At 36.1% G+C, this 20256-nt stretch overlaps 2 protein-coding genes across 2 annotated transcripts; one reads left to right on the top strand and one right to left on the bottom strand.

Moving 5' to 3' along the window:
• LOC140831550 (U-box domain-containing protein 40-like) lies at positions 1-1933 on the top strand. The gene has a single exon (XM_073195325.1). It carries the CDS (start codon positions 263-265, stop codon positions 1769-1771), a length of 1509 nt encoding a protein of 502 aa, XP_073051426.1. The 5' UTR covers positions 1-262; the 3' UTR covers positions 1772-1933.
• Positions 1934-12416: 10483 nt separating this feature from the next.
• LOC140831429 (xyloglucan glycosyltransferase 4-like) lies at positions 12417-15210 on the bottom strand. The gene is made up of 4 exons (XM_073195194.1): positions 14224-15210; positions 13791-14099; positions 13306-13710; positions 12417-13215 (listed from the first exon to the last, which is right to left on the bottom strand). Exons 1-4 carry the CDS (start codon positions 14866-14868, stop codon positions 12571-12573), a joined length of 2004 nt encoding a protein of 667 aa, XP_073051295.1. The 5' UTR covers positions 14869-15210; the 3' UTR covers positions 12417-12570.
• Positions 15211-20256: the final 5046 nt, after the last annotated feature.

Here is a 20256-nt window from a genome sequence, read left to right as displayed (position 1 = left end):
AAGTTCATACTAAAAAAAAGATAAAGCACAGTCAACATCCAAGAATTCCGTAAAATCACTCGCACACAAAAGAGAGAGCAAAAAAGTAATCAAAACCCGTCTCCCAATAATTCAATACCTCTTTTTAATACTCTCTATCCATCATTCATCAATTGCTTCCTGCTTACACTCTGTTACCACCAGTGGTTTTTAGTGCTCATCCATCTTCCATCCATCACAGTAATCCGATGATATTATAAGCTGCAATCAATCTGAAACAAAAATGGGTAGTGGTAAGCAAAGATGGAAGATTTCGTTTTACAAGTCACCATCAACCTTACAGCTTCAGAAAAAGTTGTCTGAAACTCAAATTCAACGACCCTTTTCAGTTCCTACGGAATTTTTGTGCCCCATCTCAAACTCGTTAATGGCGGACCCTGTAATAATGTCATCCGGCTACACCTTCGAGCGCAACTGCGTAGACGCATGCGTGTCCCTTTCTTTCACACCCACTGTCGCTGGAGTGGCCGACTTCTCCTTGCTCATTCCCAACCTCGCTCTCAAGTCCGCTATTCTTAGCTGGTGCCATCTCCACCGCATCGACCCGCCAAAACCCATCGACTTTTACTCAGCTCAGAAACTCCTGCGCACGTTGATGAACTCAGAAGATGGTGGAAATAGAAACCATAGCATTGGGTCGATTCGTGGGGCGGATGAATTGAGCCGGACCCCGAGCGTGGTGTCTGCAGCGAGTTCCGACGGCAGGCCGACTACTCCTTTTCCTTTTGCTACCCGTCCCTCTTGTTATTCTTCGTCTTCTTCGTGTGATAATGAAATCTTAACGTATCCAGCTTTGTGGGAAGAGGAAGAGCTAATGTTGAAGCTGAAAAGCTCTCAAATTTCCAATCAAGAAGAGGGTTTAGCTTCCCTTCGGAAGCTGACTCGAACCCGGGAAGATACTCGGATCCATCTCTGCACTCCTAGACTACTATCCGCTATAAAAACATTAATCCCCTCGAAATATGTAGCTCTGCAAGTGAACGCTGTCGCGGCGCTGGTGAACCTGTCGTTGGAGAAACAAAACAAAGTAAAGATCGTTCGTTCAGGAATCGTTCCGCCATTGATCGACGTTCTACGAGGCGGATTTTCAGAGTCTCAGGAGCATGCAGCTGGCGCGCTCTTTAGTTTATCCCTCGATGATCAGAACAAGACCGCCATTGGAGTCTTGGGAGCCCTGCCTCCGCTACTCAACGCACTTCGTTCTACCTCGGAGCGGACTCGGCATGACTCGGCTCTGGCCCTGTATCACCTTTCTCTGGTACAAAGCAATCGGGTCAAAATGATCAAACTCGGGTTGGTTACGATACTGTTAGGGATGGTGAAATCGGGTCATATGACGGGTCGGGTTATGTTGGTTTTATGTAGCTTAGCTGCCAGCATGGAAGGGAGGGCTTCAATGCTGGATGAGGGTGCAGTGGATTGCTTCGCGAGTCTCCTGAGTCGTGACGAATTTGACTCGGTAGCGACTCGGGATAGCTGCTTGGCTGCGTTTTACGGGCTGAGTAATGGTGGATTGAGGTTTAAGGGGTTAGCAAAGGAGGCGGGGGCGGAGAAAGTGCTAGAGAAGCTGGAGGGAAGGGGTAGTGATCGTGCTAACAAGAAAGTGAGGAGGATATTGGAGACGTTGAGGAAGAGAGACGAGGTAGAAAATGAGGAAATCGACTGGGAAGAGTTGCTAAACTCGGAAGAGGATGTGAGTCGGACACAGAGTCGAATCAAGGATTCGAATTAAATGTTAAAGAGTTTGCATGCAAGCTAATTTGGACTCCTTTTATGTGGTTTTTTTTGTTAATGATTGCATGTATTTATAATTCACTTTGTGTTCCTGATGATTGGTGTGGTTTTGAGGAAGAATTTTGTGTGTGAATGGATTATAATATAATATTAATTTAAACACCATGTTACCTCACTAACATGACAAATAAACAAAATTTAGTTTTTTTTAGTCATATTCATATCACTGTAAGATTTAAACTTTTGACGTGCCCCTAACCTTAACTCGGTTTGGCTAGCTGTTATTAATGTATTTCTACGTGTCCTCTTCACAATTTTTTTTTATGAATTTTGTAAAATATTTATCTTGACAGTCTTTCACACCTTTGGCAGGGTTTTTGATACACATTTTCTCAGGTGGCATTCCATGTAATAGTAAAATAGTCAAGTTAAAATACAAAATATTAGAAGTGTAGATATCATAATTTAAAACATTCAAGTAACATACCATACTCAACAACAAAATCTCACCCAATATGGAAGAATAACTCTAGGAGACGAAACAAAATCTTGCTGTCAAAATGTTTCAGATAGCACAGATTAGTCTGCCCTAAAAATGTGGAACTCAAAACCTAGGCAAGACCTCTTAATAAAAAAGAATGAGAGTTTGAACGTAGCACATTACATCTCTTTCCATGAAGGCTGCTTAGATGATGTAGTTTGGACGTCTTTACACAACTTGGGCACTCATGTTGCCAAAATGGCTAATGCTTCCAGTGTTTTGGGCCTAAGAACATTAGTTGTAACTTAATTAGTACATACTTCTAGGGGAAAAAACTGATATAGGCAGCAAAATCCATTAGTTGTAATAATGGAACTCTCATCGGGTTGGTAATTGCAGCGAAATGTACATCTACAATTGATTTTAAACAAACAAAGAGTTGTTCAGGTCCGAATTAAAAACAGTTATGCGACTTCATTAATCTGTCCTGAAAAATTAACAAAGGAAAGAAACTTTCCCATTGGAGCTAATCTATTGATCATTAAGTTTTCCAGACTTGTTTAGATAAATATATATAATTCCGCTGTTTTCCGAAGTTGGAACAGAGAACGATCCGTGTAATTTAATAAGCACTTTCAAAAAGCAACCAACCACGCCATAACAGCAAGAGCACCATAGAATACAGCTTCATATCTTCATAAATTTCACAACAAAGTAAGATCATGAACTCCAAAGGAAAAAATAAATCTCACTCCTCACATTGACTAAGTATGACAAAACACCCTATATACAGGAGGAGGAATGCCGGGGTAAAACCGAGAAATATAGAAGCAAGACTAGACAAAGTGGAAGAACATGGAAGAATGAATAAACTAACATATGTAAATTCAATTGAACGCTGAAATTTAGACAATAAATAAGAAAGTAATTTCAATATGTCCTCAAAATTTACCATATTATAATAGGGTTTGAATAAAACAATAATGTATCGTATGAATGATAGGGTTTGAGATAAAATCATAATGTATCCTACGAATGATAGTGCACAAACAAAAGTCGATGAGAGTGATCGATGAATACAAGGCAGACAGGGTTAGGTGGTGTAGGCGTCAAAGTATACGTCTTATAGATTTATTTTTATTTTTTTTGTAGATTCTTTGAAGTAAATTTCAAAATACATGAATTTTCAAGTTTCTAAAAATACAAAGTAAAAATATTAAAAACTGCCCCTCTTTCAAAACAAATACAAATCGATAAATTCTACGAGTGTTAAATAATTCATTAATTGAATAACAGAAAGAATATAATTGCGAAATTATGAAATTAGAAATGTTTTATAATTTATGTGACATATTAACATGACAATTTTATCCTTAAGTATATGTGAGGTACATATTTTTCAGTGATTTCACATTTGAAAAGAAATGTTCACTTTTATTAGTTTATAGTAACTTTAGAGCATTATATTACCCAAAACGTAGGTTGAAATTTCCGAAAATTTAGAGGGACGTATTTCGTTTTTGTGACAGTACCATTAGACAATTAGAGATATGCCATTTAGCTCCTTAAATCATGGCCATTTAATTCATTGTTGTGTCTTTAAAGAATTCATTTACTATCACCTATTCAACATTTTTATCGAATTGGTTGACCTTATAATAACTATTGGCAAATGACAAATAAATGGAGTACTGAAAACCAAGCACTAAACTGGAATTAAAATAAAAAAAAATTATGTCAACAAAAAAATTAATTAGACCGACCGAGGGATGATTGACCGCAATGAAATTTGGGAAATGAGGATGGGTTGGTGAATTTCACTGTGTTAGTTTGGTGCATTAATTTGTAATTCAAGCACTGGGTGGGTGCATCTGTCTATCACGGTTTATACGTTTATTAATCCAAATTGGCACAGACAAGGCAACGTTCAAATGATAGATTTTTATTTTTGGAATTAATATTTATTTTGTTTTTGATATTTTGACTTTTATGTTAAATTTGAAATAAATAAATCTTTGTAGTAAAATAATAACCAGTGACCAAAGTATACAAAATTTTTACCGTAAAAATTTTGTATACTTTGGTAAAAATATTGTTTTAAAATTTTGAAATCTATATAAAGATGTAACAAAATAAATTTATTACATAAATAAATTAAAATTCCACACTTATGAGTTTGTAAAATATTTAAAGCATAAAATTAGTTGTAAACTATCAAGAAAACACATTTAAATTGGTTTAAATTGATAGCTACTGTTTTCGACAATTTTAATTTAAATTTTCGTTTTGATTACTTCACCATAAAATTTACTATATATCATCTAATAGCTATAGTTCAAAATTTTATGAGAACTAAAATGAATTACGTTTAAGTTTTTTTGTAACCAATCTTAGGATACAAAGATACAATTATAATAATATAAAATGAGTGAAATAAATGGGGCAACTATGAAGATAAAATAATATTATTAATTGTCAGTATTCTTATAGCGTAGTGACATAAACTTCTTTGAATAAGTGAGCTCTGTCGAGAACACAACTAAATCTCATGTTGAAAGATGAAAAAGATAATAAATTAATAAGATGAAATGATATTTTAATTTGCATGAAATTTTTTGGGTAAAATTCAAAAAAAAATATTTATAAGTGCTTAGGCTTTAAACTGGACAATATCATAACCATTGTAGAGATATGTGACTTCTATTGTACAATAAGTGACATTTGACTCATGGTCTAAATCGAGTCATGTGGGTGGAATCCTCATATGCTTAAACAAAGATGGTGAGGCTCATTGATAAGCTCTCGAGGTAGGTGATGCTCCTGATATTTCATGTGAGTCGTGCGCTCCAACGCGGCGAAGAAGAGTTATCGGATACTTAAACGAAAGAGGTGAGGATCCCAGTAAAAATCCTTGATAAGCTTTCGAGGTAAGTGATGCTCCATGTATTTCATGTAAGGTGTGTAACCCAACGCGGCGAAGAAGAGTGATCTCGATTGGAGGACGGATACGGCTTGAGGGAGGCTCAGACATAAGAATAATTGTATAACTTCATCGAGAGAATGATTGTTTGGAATGCAAACTCTCAAATTGAAAGATCGAGATAAAGATCATAAATTAATAAAATAGAAAGATATTTCCATTAGTATTAGACTTTTTGAATAAAGTCCAAAACAAATTCATGAAAAATTATGCTCAAAATATACAATATTATATCATTATGAAGATATTTCAAAACAAAACTCATCATGCTCGTTGCTAATAATAATAAAAATGATACGATTAATTATTTGAGGGGGCATAAAATGGGAATCGGCAAGGCCCAAAATAAACATAATCCTAATAAATATAAGTTCTAAAGAAGACGAGCTTATAATTGATAAATTAGATTGAACAAAAAGAAGAGACAAGACGAAAAGATGGAGCCAAGAGTGAAAAGGACACGGCTAGATTGACCATATTTTGATACCCAATGGAAGGAACTTTTTTTTAGTTTCAATTGAAATTACAATAATTTAATATGCAATAAAATAACAAAATCCAAGATTATGAACCTAAGTGCGTACATACAGAGGCAACCTCGAGTCTTTCAAACATATCTCACATTCATATATCACTTTCGTCTTTCTCCTTGTCCATTCTACCTTGCTATTCAGCTCCTATTAATGATAAAGTTCAGGTGATATTTTTTCAGTTTGTCGACGTAATACATTCGTATTAGATTATTCCTTTTTGTTTTGATGTATCTTAGTCGTCCAACTTGGTCCTCGAAGCGTATTTCGAAGTTAACAAATATGTTTCAAGGACATGGTATTTCGTGCGAACCTCGATTTGCTTAACTGTTTTAATTTTATCAACTGTATTTTCTCATACCATCGTTCATTGATTTATATTGGGATTTTTGTATCTTTTAAAAGTTTATGGCACTTATTTATCTTTGGAGAACTACGATATTGCACAACACAAACTACAAACAATGTAGAGAAGTATTGTATATATTTTTAATTGAAATAGAGGTGGTTCATGTAAATTATGTAGTATGGGGTATTCAAATATGAGGGAAAGCAATAAGAAAACAATGAAAATGGCTTTGTAGAGGCAAGTGTTGAACACTTTGTCCTTAAGAAGAATTTGCCCTCACAATGTGCTAGAGTTTGTGGCAATCTTCTCCCAAGATACAACTACAACACTTGAATAATGAGCACTCAAATATTCAAGTTCTTTCACAAAGAAATGGATGAACTCTCTCTTGTAGAAGAAAGGAAGAAGGAGAATATGCTTATGCTTGTATGTGTTTGAATGTGTTTTTGATTTTCAAATAATCATGCATTTTATATTTTTCATGCAAAAGACATGATCTTTCATTCATAGAGAGTGTCCATTGGCCATTGTAACTGATCAAAAACATCAAACAATGCCAAGGAGATGAAAAAAACATCAGAAAATTCGAAAAAACCCGAAGGGACGCGTCTGTGCGCGCAGGGGTGCACGCCCGCTCTCACGCTGCTCGGCAGCGCCTGCCGAGAGCGCTCGGCAGGCACGCGCACATGCGCGCCGCTCCACGCGCATGTGCGCGCCTGCCACTGTCATGTGCGCGCAGGCGCGTGCGCATGTGCGCGCATGTCACTGCCATATGCGCGCAGACCCGCGAGCATGTGCGCGCCGGCTACTGTTCATGCCGAGTTTTTTTTTTTGTCCCTTACACGTTCCGACTACTCGTTTTATGTTCTTTCAATATATGATGAACTTTTTCGAGATTTATTCAGAACAATCGAACTTAATATCCGTTCATTAAGCTTCGTTTTTCTTTTCGAATTTTTCCAAATCAAACACATTGATTTATTTGCTTAATTTTCATTCATTAAGCATCAAAATTCCAACAATCCCCCACATGAATGAAATTAATGCATGAATGCTCGTGATGCATTAAGAGAGAGTATATACGAAAAATTATCACATCAGGAGAGGTAGCTTTTGACTTTGAACCTGCCCTAGTGGAATACAATCGGATTTACTAGGCCACGAAGTGAACGTGATGTCTTGAACTTCTTGGCGGTTTATGTAAAACCAGACAACTGTACCCACATGATAACCTTTCTTCCATTTCCATTTTGTGTTATCGGTTGTGTCCGTTTTGGCCATGGAACACATCTTGGCTTCATACGTGTTTCATCGAGGCGGCCCGTCCTCACACGTACATAGGTGATCTCCTTGTAAAAGGGTATCCTACTTACCCCGCTTTTGCAAGCTACGGAATCATTAAAAGTACAATACTTAACCTCACTACCTTTGTAGGTAACTTCACTCATTGTCTTAGGAATGAGGAGTGATTCCACAAGTTTTCATAATTTAGTTGTCCCATTAAAACAAGATCTTGGGATCTCCAATCTACAAGGTTGGGTTGCCACTATGAAAACTTTATTTGGTAGGTTTTAAACCCATTCCTCTTGACAGACAGTACATTTGATCTCTATTTAATGCTTTTGTAAGTGGATCCGCTAAGTTATCCTTTGATTTAATATAATCAACAGATATAACTCCATTAGAGATCAACTGTCGTACAGTATTATGTCTTCGACGAATGTGTCGAGACTTGCCGTTGTACATACTGTTTTGTGCCCTTGCAATTGCCGACTGACTGTCGCAATGTATCATGATTGCTGGCACTGGACTTGTCCAACATGGAATGCCCTCTAGAAAGTTGCGAAGCCACTCAGCTTCTTCTGCAGCTTTATCTAGCGCTATGAACTCCGATTCCATAGTAGATCTAGCAATGCAAGTTTGTTTCGTTGACCTCCAAGAGACTGCTCCTCCACCAATGCTAAATACATAGCCACTGGTGGATTTGGAGTCATTGGTGTCAGAAATCCAATTTGCATCACAGTATCCTTCAAGTACTGCTGGATACCTTGTGTAATGTAGTCCATATACAGAGGTGTGCTTTAAATATCTAAGCACCCTTGTCAACGCCTTCCAACGTGCATCACTAGGATTACTTGTAAACCGACTTAACTTGTTAACCGCACAAGCGATGTTAGGTCTAGTACAATTAGTGATGTACATAAGGCTTCCAATAATTTTGGAGTATTCCAATTGGGAAACTGGTTCTCCATGATTCTTCGCCAAATGGACATTCACGTCTAAAGGCGTTTTTACTGGGGTAGAGTCATAAGCGTTAAACTTCTTTAACACTGTTTCTACATAATGAGATTGAGATAGGACTATTGCTTCTGGAGTTCTAAAGATTTTAATCCCTAGAATTACATCAGCAATACCCATGTCTTTCATATCAAAATGTTTAGTCAACATTTTCTTTGTACCCTTAATCAACTCTTGGTTATTCTCCATTATTAGCATGTCATCCACATATAGACATACCATCACATAAGATTCTCGAGTGCCTTTAATGTAAACACATTTGTCACACTCATTAATCTTAAATCCATTTGACAATACCACTTTGTCAAATTTTTCGTGCCATTGCTTGGGCGCTTGTTTAAGTCCATATAGAGACTTAATTAAACGACAGACTTTTCTTTCTTGTCCTTTAACAACAAAGCCTTCAGGTTGATCCATGTATATTTCTTCTTCAAGTTCACCATTTAAGAATGCCGTTTTGACATCCATTTGATGTATCTCAAGGTTATGCAAAGCTGCAATAGCAATGAGCACACGAATGGATGTTATTCTTGAAACTGGTGAATATGTGTCGAAGAAATCATGACCTTCTTTTTGTCTATAGCCTTTGGCCACAAGCCTGGCTTTGTATTTTTCAATACTTCCATCAACTCTCATTTTCTTTTTCAATATTCATTTGCATCCCAATGGCTTGGTACCTGGTGGAAGATCCACTAGTTCCCAAGTATGGTTTTGCAAAATGGAATCCATTTCAGAGTTGATGGCTTCTTTCCAATAAGGAGCGTCAGGGCTAGCAAGAGCATCTTGTATGTTCTTTGGTTCATTCTCCAACATAAAAGTATGGAAGTCTGTACCAAAGGACTTTGAGATTCTAGCCTTTTTGCTTCATCTTGGCTTTCGCTCTTTTGAAGAGTCTTCTAATGGTATAGCATTTTCATTTAGAGTTGGATCATGTGTAGGTACTTGACCTTCATGCTCCATCTCAAGTTTTCGCTTGCTAGAACCATTTTCTTTCCTTTCTTTACAAGGAAATATATTTTCAAAGAATACTGCATTTCTTGACTCAATTGTCATGCCCGTATTCATTTCTGTATTTTCAGATTTGTGCACTATAAACCTATAGGCACTACTATTATGTGCATATCCGATGAATATGCAGTCGACCGTCTTTGGTCCAATTCGCTCTTGTTTAGGCTTTGGTATTTCTACCTTAGCTAGACACCCCCACACTTTAAGGTACTTGTAGGAAGGTTTGTGACCTTTACACAATTCATAAGGTGACTTGTCATTTTTCTTGTGGGGTATCTTGTTCAGGATGTAATTAGCCGATAGTATTGCTTCCCCCCACAAGTTTTGGAGTAGTCCTGAACTTATCAACATAGCATTCATCATATCTTTTAGAGTTCGATTCTTTCTTTCGGCAATGCCATTCGATTGTGGTGAATAAGGTGCAGTCGTTTCATGAATTATACCCACAGATGTGCAAAATTCATCAAACGGTGCTCCGTATTCGTCCCCTCTATCGCTTCGAACTCTCTTTATTTGTTTGCCTAGTTGATTCTCAACTTCGGTCTTATAACATTTGAATGCTTCAAGAGCTTCATCTTTTGACCTCAAAAAATATACGTAACAGTACCTTGTATTATCATCAATGAATGTCACGTAGTATCTTTTTCCTCCTCTAGTTTGTACAAACTTTAAATCACCAAGATCGGTGTGTATTAGTTCTAGAGGAGTTGTACATCTTTCAATCGAGTGGTAAGGCGCTTTGGTCATTTTTGCTTCAACACAAATCTCGCATTTGTGTGTTGGATCGACGTTGTGTTTAGGCAATAATTCAAGTTTCATTAAACGTTGCAAGGTATTAAAATGTACGTGTCCTAAATGAACATGCCATAAATGAGAACACTCAAGCAAGTAAATAAAACTCTTGTCTTTATTACTTTCAACAACATTTTGGTGTATAGCCATTACATTCAACTTGAAAAGGTTCTCATCGAGATATCCTTTTCCAATAAAATGACCGTTCTTAGTCAATACAACCTTGTTAGACTCAAATACTAATCTAAACCCGTGTTTGACCAACAAAGACCCCGACACGAGGTTCTTTCTTATGTCCGGTACATGAAGTACATCAACAAGGGTTACTTGCAAACCCGATGTCATCTTCAGTATCACATTTCCGGTGCCCACCACCTCAGATGTAGCGGAGTTCCCCATGTATAGTTTTCTCCCGGTCGATGGAGTGTATGTAGAGAACATCCTTTTGTCGGAGCATATGTGTCGAGTTGCTCCCGTATCAACCCACCACTCGTTGGGATTTTCCACCAAATTTGTTTCCAAAATAACTGCAGACAAATTAAGTTCAGAAAAATCAAATGGTACCGACCTTTCTTGAACTACGTTGGCTTGAGGATTTCCTTTCTTTGGCTTCCTACAATCCTTCGCCATGTGATTCGGTTTTCCGCAGTTATAACAAGTGCCTTTGAACTTCTTCTTGTTTGGTGGTTGTTGGCCTTGTTGTGGTTGTTTCTCAAACTTCTTTTTCTTCCCTTGTACACTTGATTCAACAATGTTCACCCTTGGTGCCATCTTGCTTGACTTGGCCTCGGTGTTCCTGTTGTCCTCTTCTATCCTCAATCTCACAATGAGATCCTCCAATCCCATCTCCTTCCTTTTATGCTTCAAATAGTTCTTGAAATCCTTCTACAATGGAGGGAGTTTCTCGATCAACGCAGCAACTTGGAAGGACTCACTTAGACTCATTCCTTCCGCATGAATCTCGTGCAAGATAAGTTGTAGTTCTTGCACTTGACTCATCACAGATTTTGAGTCTATCATCTTGAATTCCAAAAATCACCCAACAATGAACTTCTTCAAGCCCGCATCCTCCGCTCTGTATTTCTTATCAAGCATTTCCCAAAGTTCCTTGGCGGTCTTGACTTGACAATACACATTATACAATGCATTGTCAAGTCCATTGAGGATGTAGTTCTTGCACAAGAAGTCACTTTGGTTCCAAGCATCCAAAGCGGCCCTCATGTTGGTGTCTGTTTCGTTTTCAGCAACGGTGGGAGGATCCTCCTTCAAGAACCTTGACAAACTCAAGGTTGTGAGATAAAAAAGCATCTTTTGTTGCCATCTTTTGAAGTCCGCACCAGAAAATTTCTCCGGTTTCTCTCCTTGTGCAATGGTGGTATGTGGTGTTGTAGATGATGATGCCATTGAAAATCTTCTCGCAAATGATCAAAATACCAAATTCTTCTTAAGATTGTAGTATGGGGTATTCAAATATGAGGGAAAGCAAGAAGAAAACAATGAAAATGGCTTTGTAGAGGCAAGTGTGGAACACTTTGTCCTTAAGAAGAATTTGTCCTCACAATGTGCTAGAGTTTGTGGCAATCTTCTCCCAAGATACAACTACAACACTTGAATAATGAGCACTCAAATATTCAAGTTCTTTCACAAAGAAATGGATGAACTCTCTCTTGTAGAAGAAAGGAAGAAGGAGAATATGCTTATGCTTGTATGTGTTTGAATGTGTTTTTGATTTTCAAATAATCATGCATTTTATATTTTTCATGCAAAAGACATGATCTTTCATTCATAGAGAGTGTCCCTTGACCATTGTAACTGATCAAAAACATCAAACAATGCCAAGGAGATGAAAAAAACATCAGAAAATTCGAAAAAACCCGAAGGGACGCGCGCACATGTGCGCCGCTCCGCGCGCATGTGCGCGCCTGCCACTGTCATGCGCGCGCCCATGTGCGCGCATGTCACTGCCATGCGCGCGCACTTGCGCGCAGACCCGCGCGCATGTGCGCGCCGGCTACTGTTCATGCTGAGTTGTTTTTTTTTTCTTTTTTTTTTCTTTTTTTTGTCCCTTACACGTTCCGACTACTCGTTTTATGTTCTTTCAACATATGATGAACTTTTTTGAGATTTATTCAGAACAATCGAACTTAATATTCGTTCATTAAGCTTCGTTTTTCTTTTCGAATTTTTCCAAATCAAACACATTGATTTATTTGCTTAGTTTTCATTCATTAAGCACCAAAATTCAAACAAATTATACAATCAAAGAATAGATTCTATTTTAGGCACTTCAAATATTAACAGCAAGTCACTTGTATCAGTGTATGCAATACAATGTTCTAAAACCGCTGAAATTTGAATCTCAGCTCACTTGCTCCCCAATTAAATCCAAGCCCATGACAAGAAACGACAGCCCCTGGAACAGCAAGTAGTAGAAATGAACCCCGTGAGCTGATAACAGGCTTCTTGTGGCGGCGGTGAGCAGAAGAAACGCGAGTGCGAGTTCTTTCCTGTAAATTCTGTTCTTTTTAGGGGCGGGGACGCTCTTTTGATCCTTCTGCTCGTTATATTTCTCCAGCATTTCGATCCCGGATTCAGAAAGCTTCCTCTGAATCTTCTCTTCTTGTGAAGCCTTCGTGTCCTTTTCGGCCAGGGAGAGCAAGTCTGATTCTGATGCCCTCCCAGTTTTCTTTGTCACCACCCATTCGTATGCGCTTCCTAGTTGAAATAGCCCGGATACCATTGCGTTGAATTTTGTGACGGACATTGTGTTTTCGAAGAGCAGATATGGGATTATAAAGGGGAAAGATTTCGGGGCAGGTAGGATGTTGAGAATCGACATGATGATGGGGACGTAGCAGATAACCCAGGCCGGTAACTGGGCTTCTGGTATGAACATTGTTAATGGAAGTATGATGCAAAATAGTGTGAATGAGTAGAAAGGAAGTATCAGTTTTCTTAGGAGAAAGAACAGGAATATCAAGTTGGCTTTCTTACATGCCGATATCTGCAGAAACAACAAAACGTTAACAAAAATGAAATGTTCAGCGAAATTTTTGAGAGACTGCAGTTTCTCGAGAAGGGATGGATGGATTACCTTTGAAGTTAAGATTGCGGGAATGCATAATCTGAAGAGCTGCATGGGGCCAGAATGCCACCGGTGCTGCTGCTTCTTGTACGCTTCGTATGATTCGGGTAACTCACAAAGCACTCTTACATCATTGAGGAAGATGAATTTCCATCCGTGTAAGTGAGCTCGAACGGCTATATCCATGTCCTCCACCGTCGTTCTTTCAAGCCATCCGCCTGAATCCTCCAGGGCCTTGATCCTCCAAACACCGGCAGTCCCATTGAACCCAAAGAAGTTGAGAAAAACGCCGTTTGCCTGCTGTTCGACCTCGAAGTGGAAGCATAAATTGATGTTCTGCAGCCTTGTGAGCAAGTTTTCATCTTTGTTCACAAATGACCAGCGAGCCTGGACAAGGCCTACCTCAGGTTTCCCCTGTAATAAGAACAAAATATCTATAAAACAGTAATTACCTTAAGAGGCATATTACCAAACCAAAGGTTTCCGATTATTACCTTGAAGTGAGGAATGGTCAGTTTGAGGAAATCAGGGTTGGGTTGGAAGTCCGCATCAAATATCGTAACAAATTCGTAGTTCTTAACATATTCACAAGCCATGGCGGATTTAAGGTTGCCGGCTTTATAACCTGTCCGAACAAATCGGTGCCTGTAAACTATGTTCACTCCTTTCTCCTTCCAAGACAATACTTCTTCCCTGATCAGATGCTGTAAAAGTTCATCATCTGAATCATCCAACACTTGAACAAGAAATCGATCCTTCGGCCAATCTAACTGGCAAGCAGCGGCAATCGACTGATCAAATACCTTAAATTTCACAAACCCGAAACCAAATTAGCATCAATGGCAAAGTTGAAGGGCCATCGCAGAAGAAAATCACGAGAGAGAAAAAAAACAAGAGAGACAATAGAAAATGGAGAGTGTCCATTACCTCTTTTTCGTTGCACATGGGAATCTGAACAAGAACCATAGGGAAACTTCCCCCATCTTCAATGTCGAAAGGCTCGCCTTCTACCACAGGTTTCAAATTCTTGTACTTAATCCAGAAACAGCCCAAACATTGAACGATTCGATCCACGGATTGAATGATGAACAAAACTATGCAAAACTTGGAAATCGACACAACCAATGGGGCAACATAATCTGCTCTGAATCTCAGCCAAGCCACGAAACACAACTGCACCAGATTCTGTACCTCCAACGGATTCACCTTCCTCAAACCCCATTTATTGAAATAAGCAAAGCTTTCAACCAAAAGGGCCGCCACCGAAATCGCGAGAAACACTTTTATAAATCTGTACAGCCTTCTTCCCCTGTGTCTCGGGTCCTCTTCGTTCGGATCCGATGAAGCAATGCGCCTCTTGACTGACCAGAAAACAGAACTAAAACCAACGGCTAACCATGGAATACAAGCCAAAACTCTGTTCGCTTTCAAGTAAAGAACCCAAGTGAACTGCTTCGGGCTCGCGGCCTTCTGCTTCTCCTTGAATATAGATACAGCAGCTGCGTCGTTCAGCTCTATTAAGGAGATGTTTTCAGGCTTCTCAAGCGTGACCACCAAAGAACTTGGCGCCATTGAAAAAAAACGTGGAAAACCAAATCCAAGAATGCGAGAAAAACAGAACAAGAACGAAAATCTTGGGAAATGAAACAAAGGATCCACCTAAAAGTTTTGAGCTGCAGATTGCCCCGTCATGGTTTTCTTGATATGGCAACACAGACAGAAATGTACTATTTGTAGTTATTATGTAAAAAAGCTGTTTTTTCGCTGCAATCTGGATATCAGAACAGAAAAAGAATGGCACAGATTCCAGAGATTCAGTTCGAACTCAACAATCAATCCCAAGTCAAACCAATGATGCACAGAAAGAGAGAGAGAGAGAATAAGGTGTTGTGTAGATAATAAATATGCGTATACAAGCTTAAATAATGCAAAGTTCCAGGCACCTGTGTTCGTAGGAAGGCTCACGCCAAATTTAAAATCATTCATTAGATTTTAATCCACCAATCTTTATTCTTTAATGTGCACAAAAATTTTAATATCATTTCACTTTTTCTGACTTTTTAGTTTCTTTGAACTTTTATTCAAACTTTAAAATTGTTATAACTAGTAACTCACATACTTATATATAAGTAATTATTAAAATTAGTAAGTATTAGCCTTTAAATAATTACTTGTATTAAAAATGAATTAAAATGATTATAAATCATACAATTAAATTTTCAAATTTTAGAAAAACTGAAAGCCAAAGTGAAAATTTAATGAAAATATTTAAATTTATTTATATTTTCAAGTCGTCAAATTAAAATTTGAACTTTAGTAAGAATTCGAAAATATTGAAATTAATTTTTATCTGATATCAAGATAAAAAGATATAAATTTTGTTTTTGCGAAAATTTCTACATTTAGCTGACAATTTATGTATATAATAAAAGGACAGTCGTAATAAAAAAAATTGATTGAAAGAAGGTTTTTATTTTTATTTTTTTTAACATAAAGAAGGTTTTTATAAAGAATTGTGTTTTATTTAAGTGGCAAGAGTGATCATTCAAAGTGTCGGTGTGAGAGAAGGTGCACTAAATGGGAACTGATATATTAATTTGACTTTCTATAATTAAATAGATCTTGCAATTTAGTGCTAAATATTGTTTTGAACCGAGCATTTATTGTACTTTGTAACAACCTCACTTTAATTAATTGTTGGGGTTCAAGTATCTATGCATTAACATAACATATATTTTATATTATATTTATGAAGCTTGTAGTATTGAACTTGAATTTCTAATGCTTTTCTTACTAAATAACCCTGATCGAACTACTAAAAGAACATAAAATAAAAAACAAAATAAAATAAAATTTTATTAAGAATATGTAAAAAAAACAATTGGGAAAATGAGAACCGTTTCGCAAAATACATACTGAATAAATATTTATTCTATAGGAAAATATATTTGGAAAATAAATGTATGTCTGTGTGTATGTTATTTATTTCAAATAACGTCTAATGGAACAAAAAAAAAACCAAGTAAAGCATGTATTCCGACTCTTAAAGGCAACATAACAAATTATTCTCGTCATTAATTCATTATTATTATATTATTATTATTATTATTAGTAAGGGTGGGGAATTGTTAATTCATTGATGTCTTAATATAAAAAGTTGGTATTTCATCATATGTTTACTTGTTTCTCACGGCGGATTAAAATTCATAAAGCTAATCCATATATACTTAATTTAGATGCTAAAACTTGAAATTTTATCACAAATGAAAGGGTGTGTGTGTGTGTGTGTGTGTATTAAGGAGCTAGAAAAAGATGCATTACAAAGAGCAACGTGTCTAACGAAAGCTAAAAACAATGGAATCTAGTATTATTAAGATGTCGATGTTGACCTTTGAGCATCATTCAATCAATGGTAGCGCACGAGTCACAAACACACACGTCTATTATATATATTCATTCGAGGCCGGTGATAAAAAAAAAAAGAGAAAAAAAAAGTCAATTAAGCTTAATTTACGTATATAAAGGCAATTTAATTTAAATTGCAATTAACTACCAGAAATTTCCCTTGAATTTTGACATTAGATCACGTGTATATAAATAATAGTTCCAATTTTCAACAATATATATGTTGATAATTGATGCATCAACTACCTAGAGATGGTTAAAGCAATGTACAATATTAGGTTGGTTAGATGGATGTCCCATTTTCAACTAAAGAAGAAATTTTTATGTTAATCGGACGAATACCCGTCTGAACCCAGCTTCGTCTAAGCCATATGGGAAATAGTTTTTCTCGTGTAGTATAGACAAATTCGTATATTTTGCTTGTATAGGTATTAATTCTACTCGACCATATAAATATTCATGTATGAAAACAATTGGGTAAATGAGAACCGTTTTGTTCTCAATTGGAAGTTTAACAGATTAAAAGTTCATTTCGGACATTGCGATAAATTTATTTCAGGGAAATTTGGATTTTTTTTAAAAAAATACAGAATTTTTGTTTGGTGTAGGGTGTACCCTTGTAGTTTATGAGAAACATTTTGTCTCGGAAATCTTACTTGGTACCATGCACACATTTTTGGTAATGTTTTTCATATGCAAGTACTTGACACATTTACAATATAAAATATAATAATTAATATATGTAAAATAAAAAGAATATTTCGAGAATATTTTTTTTTTTGTGTAAGATTTGAAGTAAATGAGTTGGAGATGAATGTTGCACTATTTTAGTGTAAAATTTGCACCAAAATAGATTTTGTGGTTGGAGATGACCTGAGTCATTTGATCAACAGCCATTCTGGAACATTTTGTCTTAAAGCTTTGCTGCAATGTCCATTATTGTACTATTGATAGTACAGATGCTTTTGTACCTTTGTGCATAGCTGGATCCCGTAGAATAAGCTTGTTGAGTTCTGCAACTGATTGGTTCTAACTGATGTCCTGAAGTGGTTAGTGAACTGATCTTCAATAGGGCTGGTGAAATCAATTGACTCGTCAGTTGAACTAATTTCTCTCTTTCATTTGAACTAGTCAGCTGGGCTCTTCATCAGTTGAGCTCTTCATCAGCTGGCCAGGCTTGTGAAGGTCTTCTGCTAAACCACCTTACAGCTGGACAATAGTTGAACTGGTTCAGTTTGATTAATCAGTTGATACTTTCAGTTTGCATTTTTTCGATAACTTCAGTTACGTTCAGCTAATTGCACACTTAGGTAAAATCATTAGTAACAAAATAACAAGTTTTGTTAACATCAAAATGAAGTAAGGCTGTGCACATGAAATGTTCCAACATTTTCTTTAAAGATTTCAAAGCATGAGTTGAAAAATTGATTCTGGAAAGAAAATAAAGTGTCTGAGGACTCACAATAGATGATAATATACCAGTGAAAAATTCGATGCATTTTTTTCAACATAAGAGCATCAAAAGGCATTTTCTGATGGTTTACACACCTCAACAGAATGAAGTGACACAAATAGAGCTTTGTATAGGACTACAGGTCTAGCCAATTCATTTTGGGTCGAAGCAGTCAAAAATGCTTGTTATATTATCAATTGTTCTCCTTCAGTGGCGATTGATCTGAAGACTCCGATCAAGATGTAGATTATAGATGAAACTTCAAAAATAAACAAATAAATTTCAAAATTTCGATCGATATCTCCAATCGGTTCAGAATTTATAATTACAACCAATAATACAACAAACAACAATTAATTGAACCAAAATGGCATAAATCAAACCAAAAGATAGCTAACGGTCACGGATTTCCTAATTTATATTCAATCGTAAATTTTGATTCTTGGCGACGGCAAATCAGCCTGTCGAAGTAGCGGCAAGGGATTGAGCAAATTTTTGGAGCAAAATCGGGGAGAGAGAATAATGGTGAGGATAGAGTTGATATTTGGGTTAAAACTGGACTTATTTCAACTTGTATATTATTTAATTTAAATATGTATTTTAAATTTTAATATCGATTTGTTTAAAAAAGAATGCGTATTTTAAAATATACAATAAAAATTAACAAGGTAAGGATATGAACAAAAAATAAAAAAAATGCATTATTATTATTATTATTATTATTATTATTATTATTATTATTATTATTATTATAATTAATTAGGTGAGAATGAAGCACACCCTAACCTAGAGGTGACTCCGCCCAGTCGACAAGCAATTAACAATTAAGCGGCAACAAAAAATCACTCAACTATGAGCCAAACCAATGATGTCTTTAGTGGATAATTCAAAAATATTTGGTTACAAGTCGCTATCTAGGATCAAATAATATCTAGTACCAAATGACCACGACAATATACAACCCACATAAAATCTCATGCATGTCTTAGCCGATTTCACATGAACGTTTCACTAAATTAACCAAAAAATTCGACCTAATGTCGGTCATATCCTCTTGGCACACTGTTGGGTACAATAATTGTCTCTTCTGGAAGAACAATCGAATCGTAGAATTACTATACAATTTATAAAATTTGAGTTGCAGCAGTATCACCAACTATAGCTTTTGATAAAACGGCAAGCGTTCGGTCCTATAATTGGTATCAGAGCTAAGGTCATGAGTTCGATTTTCATTGATTACAAGAAGTGCAATTAATGAGAAGGAGATTGTTGGGTGTAATAATTGTCTTTACTAGAATATTACTCAAACCGTGGTATTTGAACTGTTCTGTAGTTTATAAGATTTGACCTACACTGCTAGAAACAACTATATCTTTAATAAAATGATAATCGTTCGATCTTACACCCGAACCAACTATCCATTCTAGCGGGATTAGAACCCCTTCACTTATATTGGGGGGCCAGATAAATTGCATCAATTAAACTTTCCCACGTGTTCAGATTCGTTGGCTTGGTTGTACAAATGGTAATCAAATCTATCAGATGACACATAAATATACTTCAATAATTACATTCTATTGTTTTCTGTAATATAATCAGTACACACTCACATAACTGCGGATCTTATATCGATTAAAATTATAATATTATCATTAATATATTTCTTTTATTAATATACATTAATGATTTAAAAATTTTAAAATTATAATTTATTATCTAATCGCAAACCTAATCAATTATAATATTCAAACATACTCTAAATGTTTTACAGAAATAATGTTTTGTTATTTGAAAAAAATATAAAATCACATTTTTTAATATTATATTATATTGATTAAATATTTAATTGAATTTCATATATATAAAAAATACATGTATGAGACGCAAGCAGCATTAATTACCACGTTGCTATGTTGATTAGTGGGAGCAGTGCCTCGTTACCACACCATCTGCTCCACATGCTATGCTTCCATAATTTCTATTTTTGTAAAAAAATAAAATTAATTTTTTAGAAAAAAATCGACAATAGTGGTATTAAAATATTTGGGATTGCCATATATAGCCAAGATAATATAACGGAAAACTTCAGAAGATATTTTCAA

This window comes from Primulina eburnea, chromosome 1, assembly GCF_022965805.1.
Source record: "Primulina eburnea isolate SZY01 chromosome 1, ASM2296580v1, whole genome shotgun sequence".
NCBI classification, from domain to species: Eukaryota; Viridiplantae; Streptophyta; class Magnoliopsida; order Lamiales; family Gesneriaceae; genus Primulina; species Primulina eburnea.
This window is presented reverse-complemented; position numbering and strand designations above follow the sequence as displayed.